Source organism: Morone saxatilis, unplaced genomic scaffold (assembly GCF_004916995.1).
Source record: "Morone saxatilis isolate NCDOM2014 unplaced genomic scaffold, NCSU_SB_2.0 Contig3, whole genome shotgun sequence".
Taxonomy (NCBI): Eukaryota; Metazoa; Chordata; class Actinopteri; family Moronidae; genus Morone; species Morone saxatilis.
The window spans coordinates 11,208,192-11,225,190 of record NW_023339873.1 but is presented as its reverse complement, the minus strand read 5'-3'; the positions used below and the strand labels follow the sequence as shown (position 1 = coordinate 11,225,190).

Here is a 16,999-nt window from a genome sequence, read left to right as displayed (position 1 = left end):
CAAAATGTAAAGAACAATACTGCAGCACCAATCACCGGGCGCTATTTTTGGTTTAATAAAAGCAGTACCAGGAGAACAGTAGCAGATCACTACTATGATTAAAAGGTCAGTGCAGCCATCAGAGTGGTCTCCATTTGTTGAAATAATGACTGGTTTTGTCTGACATCAAGGCGTCGTTCAATCAGTAAAATGCAACATACACTTTATGATGCAGTAATATATAAAAAAAACAGCTTAATAGTAAAACACTGACGTTTTCTTTATAATACTAGTAGGCTTACTTTTGTTGGTAACACTTTTACTTTCAGACTTTGAATACAGGACTTTTACTTGTAGTGGAGTATTTTCAGTGTAATATTAGTACTTTTACTTACAGGATGTGAACACTGTATGAAAGTGACTGCAGGACTGATGTACTGCATTAGAAACTCTAGAGGTGTCACAAACAAACTGGTAACTGTGTGCATGTTGAGTTAGGAATACCACAATAAAACTACTTCCGGCATAAAAAAGCGGCGGCTCCGCCCACTTCATGACGTTTCTGAAAGCTTTACAATTTGGCGAGGGCACCAAATTCGTGTTGGCAAGATCTTCGCACACCTGCAAACACACATGGAGACACGGCAGCGGATGAAAGACGCCCTCCAGCTCGGTGTAGACGCACGGAAAGACGAGCTGTACAGTTTGAGTCGGGACATCTGGAGCCGACCTGAGCTCGCAGGCAACGAGACGCATGCGCACGACAGGCTGGTCCGCTTCTTCTCTCGGGAGCAGGCATGGACGGTGGAAAGGCAGTACAAGCTACCGACCGCATTCCGGGCCAGCTGGGGTCCGGTCGGTGGCGGGGAGGGTGACCCGGGTCTGAACGTGGGGTTTCTGTGCGAGTACGACGCGCTGCCGGGTATCGGGCATGCGTGCGGGCACAACCTGATAGCGGAGGTGGGAGCCGCCGCCGCTCTGGGGCTGAAGGCTGCTTTAGAAAGCCAGACCCAGCTCCCTGTACCAGTGAAGGTAACAAGGGACTGTCTAAGAATAATGTCACACAGCACCTTCGGTCACCTGTGTGTGCCTTCAATTTTTATTTCATAACCTGTAAAATAAAGGAAATGAATGTTATTATGTATAACATTACACACATAAATGACCCGATTGTGTTTAACATCCCCAATAAAGGGAAAGCCCTGTGAGTCCACAAACAATCAACACTTCCAATAATTATTGTTGAAAAGTTCACAAGTATTGATATATAATTATATTTAGCAGGATAATACTTTGAATTTGAACTTGTGCTGAAATGTGTTTAAAACCTATTTTGGTGGACTGCAATATATTTTTCAATTGTTCAAAACATGAGGCTACAGATGCCGTGAACGTGTATGTTCACAGACAGTTTGGCAAACAAACAAAATCTGTTTTGTTTTATTTATTTTGACAAAAGCAAAAATCCCTCAAGGGTGTTTTAGAAATCTTATTCTGGAGCTTTCAGCTGCATCTTACAGTCTTCCTCAGTTGTCATGGAACTTCAGTCAGGTGGTCCTATATGGGAGGGGACAGATGTGTAACCCTGTGTGTCTAAAGATGGCCACCTTTGGTTACGATCAAGAACACACAAAGGAAAACTAATGCTTGTTGAAGCTCAATAAAAGCTAGTAAGTGGACTTTGAGTTAAAACCACTTTTGAAAAAGTCAAGAATGAACTTTCACCTTTGAGACAAAAACAGCGTACTCATTTCCCCAGCCAGGACTGACACACATGAGCTGATGTCAGATGACTTGAGTTTAACTCTTTTCATACCAGATAACTGTTGTGGGAACTCCTGCTGAGGAGGAGATGGGAGGAAAGATCGACCTGATCGAGGCCGGGGCCTTCGCTGACGTCGATCTAGTCTTCATGGCTCACCCAGCTCAGCAAGATGCTTCATTCCTGCCCTGCGTCGCACTCGATGAGTGAGTTCCTGTTCACATCATATATGTATTCACAACTGGTTCTCTGTGTCCTCTCTGCTTATCTTCTCTTAATGAACCCCATCATAACTTCTACTTATTACAGATAACCCTTAATCCACTATGCTGATGTTACACAGGGTGTCAGTGAAGTACCACGGGAAGGCATCTCATGCTGCTGCGTACCCTTGGGAGGGAGTGAATGCCCTGGATGCTGCCGTGCTGTCCTATAACAACCTCTCTGCACTCAGACAGCAACTCAGACCAGAGTGGAGGCTGCACGGTGAGCAACAGGCAGGAAAAAAGGGCTTCAAAGTCCATTAAGGACAATCTCGCCTCAAAGTCCATTTACTTTCAAGCTGACATGGACGAGGAGTCCTTGATGTGCTCAGAAAAATTTAAATTTAAACATCCATGAGAGTATATCAAATATATCTAAAGGTTTTAGACCGTTGGTCCAAGCTGACTAAGGACATCACTGTGGACTGTGAGAGACTGAGAATGCCTTTTTTTCACTATTTTGTAACATTTCATAGACTGTCGCAGCCCTAATTATCACTAGTTCCTCCAGTTCATTTCCACATCTTATGATCCAAAATACGTGTCCATCAATCCTAAAACATGTCTCACAACTCTTCTCAGGAATAAGAACATTTTAAACATTATTAAATTATACATTTGGTTGAGAGATGTGTGTGCTCAAGTCAACTACAGATTGTTTGAGGTTTTTTTTAGGCTTATTTTAGGTTGAATGTCCCCACTTTGAGTCCAGCTGAGGACCTTTGTTGAATATTGTTCCCCGTCTCCTGACAACTCTCGAATAAAGGTCTAAAATGTTCCAAAAATATGAAGAGAGAGAGAGATGACATACTTTATAAATAGTATTTCTTAAGAAAAGATGATGTTGTTTTTCGTACTTGGTATCTGTAGTGATTCATCAGTCACATGACCAATGAGTGGTCTGTATATAGGGAAACCAGATGAACCTCAGACACCTACCTGAAGGCAAGATAGCTCAAAATCTTTAGTGAATAAAGCATAATGTACTGGAGAAGGGTTGTGCAATGTGTTTTAATTTTGATGGACTCAAGTATCTGTAGCACATTTTCATCTGCCTTTTGAAATGTAGAAGGATGTTTTAAATCATAAACACACAATCTTGACATCTAAATCCATATGAATTGCATATTTACTCAGCCTTATGGATCCATCCCTTCTTCTCCTCCTCCACTGTGCACATTGTGTTCTTTTTCTCCTCTACAGGCATCATTAAACATGGAGGGGTGAAGCCCAACATTATCCCTGCCTACACCGAGTTAGAGTTTTATATGCGGACGCCGCTGGTTAAGGATCTGTGTGACCTGAGGGCCAAAGCTGAGGCTTGCTTCAGGGCAGCTGCTGTCGCCACTGGCTGCCAAGTAAGTAAGATTACCTATAAAATGTTGTCTTTCATTTGCTTCCCTCTCGACTGGACACACATTATATCCCTAATGTTGACTCTTCTGTTATATAACATTGCCCTTTTTAACATATGCCTGTAATTATGCTTTCAGTGCTGTACAACTGTTACATAATTCACTGTTATCTTGAGGCTGTTTTTCTCCTACGTCTGCACTTGCTTCAGGCAGGTTTAACTCACATTGCAGAGCTATACAGCTTTGGGCTGTCTGTGTTGTGATCTTACATTTTATGCCAGTACATTATATGAATGAGGGGATACTCGTGTTTCTTTTAGGTGGAGATAAGCTACCCGTCCCATGCCTACTATAACATTCTGCATAATGCCACACTGGCAAACCTGTATGAAAATAATGGAAAAGCTTTGGGGATTCAGTTTCCAGAGCAGCCAGCCAACTTCTCTGGTAGGTGAAAATAAACCTTTTATAGAAAACAGATATTATTATCTCAGTCTTTCTCTGGTTTCTGCAGGAGAAATGTAAAATAATGTAACAGCAGAATTGTGAATTGTGTTTTTTTTCTTCACAGATTGTCTTATTTGTTGTTCACTGAATCAACAAAAAATCATTATCACAGTGATTTTATAATTATCTGGCAGGTTCTACAGACTTTGGCAACGTATCATTCGTAGTCCCTGGTATCCATCCTTTCTTCTACATCGGCACCGATGCATTTAACCACACTGAGGAATACACTGAAGCAGCAGGTACGGCAACACATGTCTATTGAGAACCAATGTTGTTTCTTCTAATGAAAGTGAATCTTAGCCTTCGTCTCTTTCCAGGTCACTTGCTTTGTCTGTTTAGTTTGTTTCTACTTGATGCTCCTCCTCCGCTCTTTTTCCTGTGCCAGGAGCTGAAAAGGCCCAGTTGTTCACCCTGAGGACAGCCAAAGCCCTGGCTATGACAGCTGTGGATGTAGTGTGCTGCCCTGCTCTGCTGAGGCAAGTGAGAGAAGACTTCAGGCTGGCCAAACTCAAACAGGAGAAAAGACTAGAAGGCAGCGATTCAGCTCTATGAAAACAATGACTTAAATAATAATAGTAAATAAATAGGTGTTTTAATGGCTAATTTAACACCTGACCAAGGGACAACTGCTGAATACCAGCATTTTGGCTAACACTGGCTCCTTTACAGTGATGTTTATCAATGTGTATTAACCCTGAAAAAATGAAATGAATAAATGTTAAAAAAGAAAATAAATGTATTATAGGACATTTTATTTTATTTAAGTGAGTCAGTAAGCTAGTTGGGCTTCCAACAGTTTGTATGGTTACCTTCAAAGGGTAGAAACTATAACTCAGTGTGGTACTTAAAGGTGCAGTGTGTATGAGTTAGTGAGCCTAGCAGTGTAGTTGCAGATTGCAACTCCCTTGCTTCACCCTCCCCCCCTTCCAACCGTGAAGGAGAAACAACGGTGGTAGCGAAACGCCTGCAAAACACTAACAGCCCCTATCTAGAACCAGTATTTGGTTTGTCCCTTCTGGGTTCCTGTAGAAAGTGGCGGACTTCACGGAAGGTGACCAAAAGTGTCCTTTGATATAAACGACACAATACATTTACTCTATAAAGCACAGCCATTCTATTTTTAGGTGATTGTACAAACATTTCAACAGATCCTCCTAAATGTTACACACTGGCAGTATTTTAAGACCACCTTCGTTGGGTTAGGTAAACTCATTCCTACTACAACTAGTGTTACTGACGGTGCTTGCAGAGCTTCAAAACCAACATTGTTCTTTCAGGTTGTGTGGTGCCAGGAACTGGAATAAGTTACCTTTGCACATTAAAATAAAGTAAATAATTAACACCACGGGAGGGTCAATTGTGGCCTATGGGAAACTAAGAAGTGTAAGCACAACATCCTTGGTACACTTGAATGTAATTGTTTATTGTTTTTAAACAAGCCAGCAGCAACGCTTCAGGGATGGCAAAGTCTGTTGTTCTCTGGGTCCTCTCTGTCTATCTTCTCTTAATGAACCCCATCGTAACTTCTATAACTTCATAACCCTTAATCCACTATGCTGATGCACCATGGGACATCACAGACTTGCATGGCTGTAGACTCTTAGTTATGTCTTTAGATGTTTGACTTGAGCTTATTTTATTGATTATGATATAGGTACAGTATTTATTGTTGGTAGTATGACTTCTCACTCATTCATCTGGACTGTTTACTATCATTATATCATTATGTCCTCCCTTTTGTCATGACTACACTAAACTGACCTAAATAATAATAAACAGTATTTATTCCACTCTTGACCATATTTCTGACCTGACCTGATCAGAAAGTGGTATTACTTTGAGTTCTGTAGCCTTTAAGCAATCCCATTGGCCTGTTCACTCATTTATATTTCTGGGCATGCCTTCACCAGCACACAGGTTGATTTTAAAAACATTGGCTTCCCTTGAGAGGTCACAGATGCGGTGGAAAATCAGGTTCTGGACATCTGTTTGATGCTTTATCCTTTTCATGTTTTTCTGCTGCAGTGATCCCTTTGTTCTTGTTTTTTGAAGGACAATCGTGCACAAAGTTTGAATTGTCACCACACCCGTTGGGATGATACCTGGATTGATTTTTCAACACTTTTTGCCTGCAAGAAATCAGATAAATAGTTTTTAAAAATAAGCTTAATGTAATACATATATATCCCTTTATGTCACCTGTGAGCAGTTAACGGTATTACAGAATATACCGTTTATGTGATTCGGTATGAAGCAAATCAGCAATCAGTAGTATGCCAGAGAGAGAAGAGAGACCCTGCAGCTGGTAGCAATCCAATGCCTAATAACTGTGAAAGCTTATCCTCCAGCCCTGTTTAAATATACTGTGTAAGAGCAGGAAAATAGGATACAATACTTGACTTTAGGGGTCGTACCAGAAAAATGTCGGCAAATACTTCAACTGTCCTTTGTGTTTTTAGTTGATTTTAATTGACGTCTGCAGAAGCAATGTTCAGAAAAAAAGCAATATTCACCCATGCATCTCAAACCATTTCTATTTGTACAAACTAAGTGTATTACATGGATTTAAAATGTACAGTATTGTGATTGTGTTGTTAAGCACCTCAGCTCTGCTCAAATTATTTTCAGAAAACAAAACATTTATTAAACATTTTCCCATATATAACATTTTTTTTCCAGAGTTTCATTTAATGTCTGTATGTTTGGTCATTGAATTGTCATAAACCACCAAAAGATATTTTTAATATATCTTTTGCCTAATAAAGTATAAACTTGTTTTTAAGCTGAAAAAGAGACGATAAACTAGCAACTAACAGGTCACAGTGAACCTCAAAGCCTCACAACACCAAACAGAGGAGATGAGCTTCAGTTGTATTATAAAAAGAAGAAATAAGAACATTTAAAAAAGTCAATACCATAATCTGTGTTTGGGATTTACTAAACATATATTTTTACATTTGTGTTTTTAACAGACTGCTTTGTTTTGCCTTTTTACTCAACTTTGTCAAATCACACAAATGCATTGCAGTAAGTAGCTTGAACAGCAAAATAATGGCATTGATACAAAGATCACAAGAAAATGTAACATACTGAATCATATTAACGTGCTGCAAAAAAACAAGAAATAAACAATTTAACTTTGATTATCAAGTTTTTAAAGGAACAGTTCCACATTTTTGGACATGACACATCGCTTTCTTACTAAGATTTAAATGAGAACATTGATACCACTCTCATGTCTGTACCAAGTGACAGTCTGATCTGAGTTTCATGCAGTGCACTGGACGGACTGAGAATGAGACAAGTTAGCCACGTCCTAAAGCATACCCTGATTTATTGTCTATTTTACTCTAAACTGGACCATAATTTACAAAATTAACATCACGTACGGAAGAAGATCTGAAACTAGAGACTGAGACCATAAACTCATTAGAAAAACCGTTTACTGAGCGAAAGTGAAAAGAGAAGTCAGGTCATTTCTCCATAAGACTGCATGGTATCTACTGTATGTTTTATTGCAGCCAATGGAGCTGCCCCCTGCTGGCCTTTACGTAGAATGTAGGTTTAAAACACACGTTGTCTCTTCATAGACCCAGAAGCTCTGTCCATCACATATATACCATATACTGCCAGGAGACAGTTAGCTTAGCTTAGCACAAAGACTGGAAACAGTTAGCCTGCTCTGTCTGAAGATAATAGCATCTGGCAACAGCACCTCTAAAGCTCGCTAATTAACAGGTTATATCTTGTTTGTTTAATCCGTACAAAGCCTGAAAACAAAAAAAATTACTAAAAATTTGCTAAGCTAAGATAATTGGCTGCTGACTGTAGCTCTATATTTAACAGGGAGCTTTAAGAGTGGCATCAATTTTCTCATTTAACTTTCCACCAGAAAGCAAATAGGCAGAACTATTCCTTGGAATATTTTTTGTTTATCATTGATTGTCAACTCTTTATAAGCAAAGGAGAAGGAATTTGTCCATATGCTGGAAATGTCAGAAATCCGTTTTTAGTTCACATTTTCAGTTTTGAAAATGTGGTCAAAGAGTCACTGCATCGAGAAATGAAATGTAGCTGAGTTAAACTGCACAATTGCACAGGTCCATGTTTGTGCATTTCTCTGAGCAATAAGTCCTCGGGTGACAACAACATCCAAACGTCTTCGTCAACAGCACTACAGTTACAACAAACCACATAGACTTGATGGAGTGACAAAACCAGCGACGAAGACTGTCCGTTTGTCATTAAACTCTGCAGTTTTAAGTGGCTGGGTCAAGAAGGCAATGGTCACCAATCTGTCAATGGTCCCCATGCATCTTATGAGCAGTTTCTCTGTCTGAGAAGCATCAAATGCAATGTTATTTTCCTGCTCTGTCACAAATGAACCAAGCTCCTGGAGTCTCATCTTGGACTCTTACAGAGGATCTACTTCTGCATCCCGGGTTACGAGTAGATGGACCAGTAGATGATGTTAAAGAGGATGTACGCTCCGGGAAACACGACCCGCGAGTACTTGTCTATGGCGTGGGTGTCTATCCAAATGTTCACGTAGCCTCTGGATGGCTTCACCTGGCCTGCGATCTGTGGGTCATTCAGTGCCACCTGGGCCAACATTCGCTCCTGGCGGCCGCCATTCTCTGGCATTCCATAATTCCCTGTGGTGTTGATATCCATAGACCCATAGCCAGTGATCTGGGGGTCAATCATCATCTCATCAGGATTGCCAATGCCACATGTACACGGCAGCTGGAGAAGTAAGAAGGAAACACGCAACACGTCATTTTGACACTTCTGCTTATTGTTAATGCAACTTTATGTAAAATAAACTAAAACGAAAATATAAATCATTAGTTTGTTCAATGTTTATTATTTTTCTGCACACTCAGGGCATTTAAATAACTTTCGAATGAAACATTTATAGAAGGATGTTTGTGTTGGAAATGTTCCCCGGGGTACGTGGGCAAACTGGCTCCATATGCTGCAGCATTTGGCAGATGAAGAATAGCAATATAGTACACAAGCTGTAGTCCCAGAAATAATTCTCCACAGCCCTGAGAGCTTAAAGTGAGCCAATTTAGAAAATATTTATCTGTTTATTGGAGATGCACATACATTATTAATTCATGTTTTTACCAGTTTAGAAATATTTTAATGCGTAAAATATTTCAATGTAAAATCAGGTCAATCGTGTGTTGACTGCATCTGTCTCCTTTCTTGCTTTTAATGAGAAAGCAGCTATTACAGGATGCAATGACAAAAATTTTATCCACAACAGTAGAACATTTAACATTAAGGAAATTTTAATCCAAGCTTTAATCAGAGCTTTAAAATGATATAAGCTTTATGGTAAATTTGTTTTTGATTTTAGCTTTTTGATAATCCATTTAAAGCGGCAATAGGGAACTTTTAGTTTGTGTTGATTCTGGTGGCCCCTGTGGATAATAGCAGTGGTGTGTCCACCACCTCTTTTTATTTATTTCTAGACGAATTTGACTGAATCCGACCCAGTGGCAGGCATTAAGAATAACTATAAAGAAATATCTTTATAAAAATAGCTAATTATCTCACTGATGTTCCTGTTTGCTTATGTAGGTCATATAGAGGCACCAGTATATTATTATAATATAATAAATGTTGATTATTTAGACTTGAAAAAGAATGGAAGAAGGAAAAGAAGAGGGTGTTTTTATAAATGCAGTAATTATATTAGAAAATAAAAAAATGATTAAGAATTAGAATAGCACAGTTATTGTTTTTACATATATATTGTTTACACCCCTACCGTACTGGGGCTACATGTACACACTACCATTGTGAAAGATATGATGAAAGGCTCCAAATCTATGTAGTGAGGATTAAATTCAGGGGGAAAAAACAGCATCAAATATGACACATTTGTTGCACAGTCAAATTAATAATTTATGACATAGGAGCAAAAAAAAAAGGAAGAATGACACATTCATTATTTACTCCGAGTAAACAGAAATGTGATTTCACCACTCAAGAATAAAGCTGTGATTACTGTTAAAAAGAATCCAGAATCAAACTAAATGTTGTAGCTGTATTTTTTGCTAAGAGGACCTCTTGTCTTTGGAACTGCAATGTTGTTGCAGTCAAGGGAAACCAGGACATCAATATTTTAATGCTTCTAAGTGTTTAATTTTTAAGCAGATAGATTATGACACTGATTTGGTAATGTTAAATTGTCAATGTTGAATGTCCGTCACTATGAATTATTAAAAGAACAACATGTCGTAGGTTAACTGCAGGCAATGGGGAAAAAAATATCACTTACTCTCTCCCTCAGTTTCCTTTCTTTCCTCTCCTGTACGGTGGAGAGGTAGTTGACCGCCGCGTACTCTATCACCGACAGGAAGACAAAAACAAAACTGACCCAGAGGTAAATGTCCACTGCCTTGATGTAGGAGACCCGCGGCATGGAGGCGTTGACCCCGGTGATGATGGTAGACATGGTCAACACTGTGGTGATGCCTGGAGTGAAACAAATAAACAGTTTAGTCACATCAGAGCTTTTGTTTACTGTATCACTGGGTTGGGAAGCTAAAACCACCAAATGCTAAATAGCATAGAAATGGCTTAACATGAGACACTGATATTTGTTCCTTCTGTGCCGTTAAATTTGAATGCACATTAGGGTCAAAGGTCGGTCTAAGCTGCAAAACAAAAAAATAAATACGTTTAACTTATTTTTCCTCTTCCTCTATGCACGTCAGCAGGACAAATATATTATATGAAAGCCATTATCCCGAACTTGTGCGGTAAGAGCAGACTCCCTACTCACTATTTCTGCCATCAGTTCCCAACCTGTGGGTCGGGGACCCCTGAAAGGGTCACAGAGAAAATGTGAGGAGTCATGTGATGTTTAACAGATAGAACAAAAAAAAAAAAAAACATGATATATTTTTCCTATGGAATTAGTTTCTCAGATTTATCTCTAATCTCTTGTGAAATCACAAGTAGAATTTATCACTTGAAGCCTAAAAAAAACGGCTGCAGTGAAGAAGGTCCATTCACGTATTTCTCCTTTGTCTAATCCACATTAGAACCTGAAGTGTAAAACCAACATTTAGTTTTGTGCTGGACTATTTCTTTGCACGAGACCAGCTTGTTGCTTAGCAACGTAATAAGACACAATGTGTTTATTAATGAGCCTAATAAGCATCTTTTGTCAGCTTTGAACAAAGCCAGGCAAGACTATTTTAGGTTGGGAAACACTGCTACCCTGTGCCACCCTGCTTCTCCACGTGTTTTTAAGGAATACACCTACTAAATAAACTTTTTGTACTTAACTAGTTGTTTCCTGAAAAGGAAACTCGTACCTAGTGGCACCCTGGCGGGGACGGCCCTACGGTCGATCCAGAAGGACACCCATGACAACATGACCATCAGAGTAGCGGGGAAATAGGTCTGCAGCAGGAAGAAGAAAATGTGGCGCCGCAGGGTGAAGTGGATGTACAAACGATTGTACCAGCCTGGGAAGAAGAAATATCACAGTTACACACACATTGTTATGCGCTAACTGCTGATGCACCGTACAAACACTCGAAGCAGAGGTTCCCAGCTATTGTGGCAGGAAGAGATAGGACACAAAATCCTTTTTATGCTTTAGGTTGCTTCTGAGCTAGAAAGTGACATGTGGTTATGAGAAGGCTGCACAGCTTTCACTGTGGCTGTCCAGCAGCATACAAGTGGTTGGCAGCAGCTTGATTCATTTCATTTCGCAGTAAGGATTAAATATTAGCACAGTCTTCTTGCTGTGACATTCAAGGGACACCAATTTCATGTAAGACTTGATCCTTTAGTTGGAATAAAGTAAAATGAGGTGCAGTGAAGTTATAATTCAATTGTGATGTAGTTGTTCCACACATGATGCACACATTTGACCCATTTGCATAAGCAGTTCAGTTTACTGTATATATTAAACGTGTTGTGGATTACAGCACCTGTGCTGCTGTAGAAAGCCAGCTTGGTGGTTGTGTGAAATTTCTGGATGAGGAACTGCGACAGAGAAATTCTGTCGTCAGTGTTCAGGGATTCGTTGCCTTTCTTCCAGTATAACATCAGGTCGTCGTCTGTGTACGCATCTGTGAGGAGAAGGAAGTAGGAGTAAGAAAGTTCATCTGTATGAATGCTGGATGTTAATGTGAGCAAACTGTGTGCAAGATTTAACAAGATAAGACAACACAAGCACCACTAGCAGTCCCTAGAGACTGCAATGCCCACTGCACTCTCTGATTTTCTGAGTCTAGAGCCTCACTAGTTGAGGAACTAATGGGGTGATGCTAGAGGAGAGGGTCTGAACATTAAGGCAATATATTCTCTTTGAAGCATGAATGTACTCAAAACCCTTCATGGCGTAATATGTCTGTGATTTCATGAGATAACTGGTGAGCAAACTCGACATTTTGGCCTGAGGTGGGTGCAAGAGGAAACGTCCTATAGTGTCCAAAATTTTAAATGAAAAAGCAGTTTGAATATTAGTAAAAGTTGACCAAAAAAAGTACGAAGGATATGAAATGCAAATCCAACTTTATACTTTATACAACTTCATGAATCCAATTAATTTTTAAGACCTGTCAAAATCATATTTAACATTGACATTTTAAGGCCTAAAGTCCTGTTTCATTGTAGACTTTAGACCCCGTGGACACCCTAACTGATTCAATATCTGGGCACTTGTTATCAAGGTATCTTTTTTTTCTCTGGTACAAAGTGGACGGATGGATGAGTCGATGGATGAATCAGCATGTTAGCACTGCTGAACATATTCCTGTTAAATCCACTCACAACTTTCAATCTCCAGTGAGCAGGTTTGGGTGTCCAGAGGGAAGCGGCTGAGGTCCATATTACACATGGCAGTGACAGTGACTCTGCAGGGGGAAACAGCAGTGACACAAAGAGAAACATATACTGTAATTCAACTTCCTCAAGTACAAGCAAGGGTCAGGGCGGAATTCATTCAATTTTGTATATATTCTACCATGATAAACAAATAGATGGAATACACTGTGTTACAGAGCTTTTTTGTTTTGTTTCTTGTTGTATTGTCTTCTTGTTTCACTTTTTCCCTCTTCTCTCCCAATTTTCCATCAAGTGGCCTCATTTCAAACTGTCATATGTTCATAAATAACTTGCTTGATTAAATAAAAAGTCCCTGCAGCGAATTGACAAAAATCACAAGTATTCAGCATCCTCTGATTAACTTAACATACTCCTCTGCTGCACTGATTATAATTACTAAATGATACAGAAGTGTTATTCCACAAAAGTCACGCCACTGTGAAAATCAGTAAATCAGTAGTGACCTTTGGCATTTCTAATGACTGCTGTCATCTTTTCATGTGATGTGTTTTGGTGTTGTTTTTGAGGATGTGGAATTGCTTAATATTTGAATGCATCTTGTAAAAAAAAGCTTTTTATTGTGATCTTTAAAATATTTTTTTACGACACAGGAGAATAAACTCAGTGAAGAATGAACATGTCTACCTGAGACTGTAAAGGACGTTGCCGTCGGGGTAAACCCTCAACATGACATTATCAGTCGTGGTGTCGTGGATAAAAGAGCGCTTGGAGTGAACAAAGAACATGTCAGGGACCCAGATCTTCTTCACCAGGCGACTGTCAAAGGTCATGCTCTGGTTGTTGGTGCTCGGGAACGACAGCCGCTCGTCCTTCCAGTAGTGACGCAGGTACAGTGTCATGGTAAAGTCCTGTAAGAAGAATAGAGAGTGAGCTATCAGCTACATGTACTTAAAAGTGGTTGTGCAGTAAAATGTCCTGTGATTGATATATCACTACAGTGGCCAACTGGGGGTCACCAAAGCTTCACAGGGGGTTGCGAGGCCTTCGTGATTTTAAGGGGCGTAGGAAAACTTAAGAATATACACTCTCTGATATCCTGCATTAAAAGAAAATAACAATAGAAAACAATAGAACAATGGAAATGTGTTTTTGATGGAACTTCTCACTCATAAACAATAGATTTTTTTGTTCACAAGCCAAAAAGATAGATGGGTAGGAACCACTGGTTTAATCTGTAACAATACATTGTATTTTATTATCTCATCATATGTTTTTAATGTAAAATCTTACAAATCTTAGTAACTCTAATTGCCAGATGAATGAAATAAAGTAAAAAGTACATTATTTCCCCATGAAATGTAGTGGAGTAGAAGTAAAAAGTAGCATAAAATACTCAAAAATGAGTTAGTTCCTCTACTACTAGTTACTTTCCACTACCTGTGTTTTATCTTGTAACCTGAATTACAGAACTGAGATAACCAAAAAGCTATTTCATTCTTACCATATCCACCTCGGAGATGGTGTCCAGACTTTCAACCTGAACATCTACTCCAACAGGAATCGGAGGACCTGAATGAAAATGGACTCACTCAAATTATAACCCCAATAGAAGTGTTATTTTTCAACATCACTGAGCCTGTTTCTGCATGATTTTGGATGCAATAGTGGGTGCAACAGTCAACAGGACCATTACAGAGTCAGCCTGAACCTTTTTGTTTTGTAAATCATGTTTCCAAAACCAACCATGAATCACACGAATACAGAGCAACTGTTTGTGCAACGGCTGTGTCGGTCTGGCTGGGATTCTACTTTTGACCTATTTTAGCTTTTCTACTCTGCGTCGTCATCCTCCAATAGTACACAAATACAATTAGGTCACAATAAGTTGATGCAGCCATGGATGCAATCCAGCTCAGTTTTCCACTTCCAGCTGAGATGCGCTTGATGGTGGAAATCGGACACAGAAAAAGGAATCTGCAAGGGTCACTTGCAGCAGATTGTCGTGTGATTACAAGTAAAAAATAAATAAATAAACAGCACGTGTTTGGCTGATTTTTTTGAGTGAAACACAGCTCTCGTGCTTATGGTTGTTTGCCTTAAAATACAGATAAAAAGATAGAAAAAAAGATAAAAGATAAAGACAGCTAAAACGATTATGAATATATATTCCATTACAATCTTCTAGTAAAAACAAAAGCCTGTGTGCCTTTATCTCAGCATAATCCTACAGTCCAAAAAGCTGACATTAAATCCCTCTAATATACAGTGATGCCAAAGACACGTCTTAACACTGTGAAGTTAAGAACTGAGCTGCAATTGGAAACTCCAGCAAAGCTTGCATCGATGGTGTCATTAAGATCTCTGAGAGCTTAATGCTTATAGGACTGTTTGTCCCTAACCAATGAAACCAACCGCACAGATCTTATCCGACTGCATTTGATGACTGAGCATGCATCCTGACTAAGTTGCAATCATGCAATCATATATATAAACACTTTTAAAACTTAACTTAAATCTGAAGTAACATTAATTTTCTGACCTCCAAACGCTGGCCTCATGGTGAAATCGTGGTCGTCTATTCTCAGGAGCTGCTCAGATTTTGTCATCGGAGATTTCGTCATGTCTGGACTTCGTTTGTAAATTGGGCTGTGAAGTAAAAACAGAAAGACTTTTGGTCACAATGAACCTTCAGGGATACTTAGTGTGTTCATGTCAAAATGAATTACCAAAAGAATTAAGATTACTTTGATCATGTTTTAATTAAAGATTTATAAAATCTCACCCTCCGGATTTGTGACCTCCACCCCCCTCCATTCTGGTCTCTCTTCGCAACCTAATAGTTAACAACAGTAATAAATAAATAAATAAATAAATAAATAAATGAGAACATCTGTCACATATGGCGGCATGATTTATGTTAATTTAATTATATTTCTTTAGTTTTACCTCTAAAATGCAACATATTCATTTAGGGAACGAAAATAAAATAACATTCAAAGTTGAGTTGTCTTTTTAGCTTTCAAGGCTTTTCGTTAATATATGCACAGCTGCAACAATTAGTAGATAAGTTAAAGTCAATCCACAGAAAATTAATCTGCAGCTATTTTGATAATCAAATAATCGTATTAGTCATTTCTTAAACCAAACATTTGCTGGTTGCATCTTTTCAAATGTGCAGATTTTATGCTTTTGTATGTCATATATGATAATAAATTAAGTACATTTGTTGTCACTTTGGGCTCTGTGAAATTATATTGTTTAATAATTCTTGAGATTTAATATACTAATCTGTTAATTGAGAAAATCATTGGCAGATTAATCAAAATATTTAATTTTGAATGTAATTTTCAAGTCTAAATCTACATGGGTTCAGAGTAAGAATAAAAATAGAAATAATTTAGCCTATTTTGTTTTGTTTTGATGCTTCTCACTTCTCACTAAGGAGATGTAGTAGCGCTGTTACATCACACACATTTTTATCCACAAACCAGGCAAAATTCTCATCACTTCCACTGCTTTTAGAGGAAGGCGACACTTCTCTGGTGTCACTTTTCAAGAGGGTTGCCTCTGTATTCTTTTAAGCAGCCTTTTCAGGCCATGAACAGACAGACAGAGCGAGAGAGAGACTGCGCTTCTCCTGCTCTCTCTTCTCTCTCTCTCCGATTCCTTATTGCTCCACTTTCCGTTATTTATGTCGAATGTCTGTGAGGGCAAAGCGATTCAATTCATTTAATGGATAGAGTGAAATACAGAAATATACTTGTAAAAATTTAAGATATCACAATACCTATATATCGACGACGGCGTGACTGAGCCTACGCAAACAAGCTTTAAATATGAGAACTCATCATCTGGCTCTTGTGTTCACATGGGGTATACGCAATTAAGGGGTGAATAAAATAAAAGTACCCGAGAAATTAAAAAAAAGTAATAAAATATGACGTGAAATAATTAATCAGTCAGAGAGGATAGTTGTTATAAGAAGAGAGTCAAAGATGTAGATAAAAGAAATATAGATAGATTATAATACGTAAAGATATAAAGAAAATGCCAGCAGAGGCAAATAACGAAGAATAAAGAGATTAGGAATAGCGTCGTGGTTCAGAGAGAAATAGCAGGAGCTGGAAGGATAACTCTGACGCAGGGGAGACCGAAAGGGCGAGTGTGAATTTGTTGCAGGTATTAATCGATCTTTCAAGTGGAGAGAAGTCGCATAATGATAATATATGCCTGGTAAAATCACAAAATATTCTTCAAATGATAGAAAGATACTTGATAAATTCTTTAGATAAAATAAAATGGCAGCT

At 38.8% G+C, this 16,999-nt stretch overlaps 2 protein-coding genes across 2 annotated transcripts in view; one reads left to right on the top strand and one right to left on the bottom strand.

Moving 5' to 3' along the window:
* The first annotated feature begins 528 nt into the window (after nucleotides 1-528).
* Nucleotides 529-6,901, top strand: LOC118336641 (peptidase M20 domain-containing protein 2-like). Its single transcript, XM_035673302.1, has 7 exons — nucleotides 529-1,011; nucleotides 1,799-1,947; nucleotides 2,085-2,227; nucleotides 3,208-3,362; nucleotides 3,680-3,806; nucleotides 4,001-4,108; nucleotides 4,255-6,901. Exons 1-7 carry the CDS (start codon nucleotides 613-615, stop codon nucleotides 4,419-4,421), a joined length of 1,248 nt encoding a protein of 415 aa, XP_035529195.1. The 5' UTR covers nucleotides 529-612; the 3' UTR covers nucleotides 4,422-6,901.
* Nucleotides 6,902-7,862: 961 nt separating this feature from the next.
* LOC118337259 (gamma-aminobutyric acid receptor subunit rho-1) overlaps nucleotides 7,863-16,999 on the bottom strand; it is a 13,261-nt gene continuing 4,124 nt past the window's right edge. The window contains exons 2-10 of the mRNA XM_035674196.1: nucleotides 15,475-15,525; nucleotides 15,232-15,338; nucleotides 14,194-14,261; nucleotides 13,377-13,600; nucleotides 12,678-12,760; nucleotides 11,834-11,974; nucleotides 11,210-11,362; nucleotides 10,165-10,361; nucleotides 7,863-8,615 (exon numbers count right to left, since the gene is read on the bottom strand). Of these exons, the coding sequence (XP_035530089.1) occupies nucleotides 8,313-8,615; nucleotides 10,165-10,361; nucleotides 11,210-11,362; nucleotides 11,834-11,974; nucleotides 12,678-12,760; nucleotides 13,377-13,600; nucleotides 14,194-14,261; nucleotides 15,232-15,338; nucleotides 15,475-15,525 (1,327 nt within the window). The 3' untranslated portion in view covers nucleotides 7,863-8,312. The remainder of the gene's footprint in view (nucleotides 8,616-10,164; nucleotides 10,362-11,209; nucleotides 11,363-11,833; nucleotides 11,975-12,677; nucleotides 12,761-13,376; nucleotides 13,601-14,193; nucleotides 14,262-15,231; nucleotides 15,339-15,474; nucleotides 15,526-16,999) is intronic.

Excerpts from the sequence above, each read along its gene's own strand:
- LOC118336641 (XM_035673302.1), top strand. The coding sequence starts at position 613 with ATGGAGACACGGCAGCGGATGAAAGACGCCCTCCAGCTCGGTGTAGAC. Across the intron at positions 1,012-1,798 it reads AGCTCCCTGTACCAGTGAAG|ATAACTGTTGTGGGAACTCC; the intron begins GTAACAAGGGAC and ends TTTTCATACCAG. Across the intron at positions 4,109-4,254 it reads GGAATACACTGAAGCAGCAG|GAGCTGAAAAGGCCCAGTTG; the intron begins GTACGGCAACAC and ends TTCCTGTGCCAG.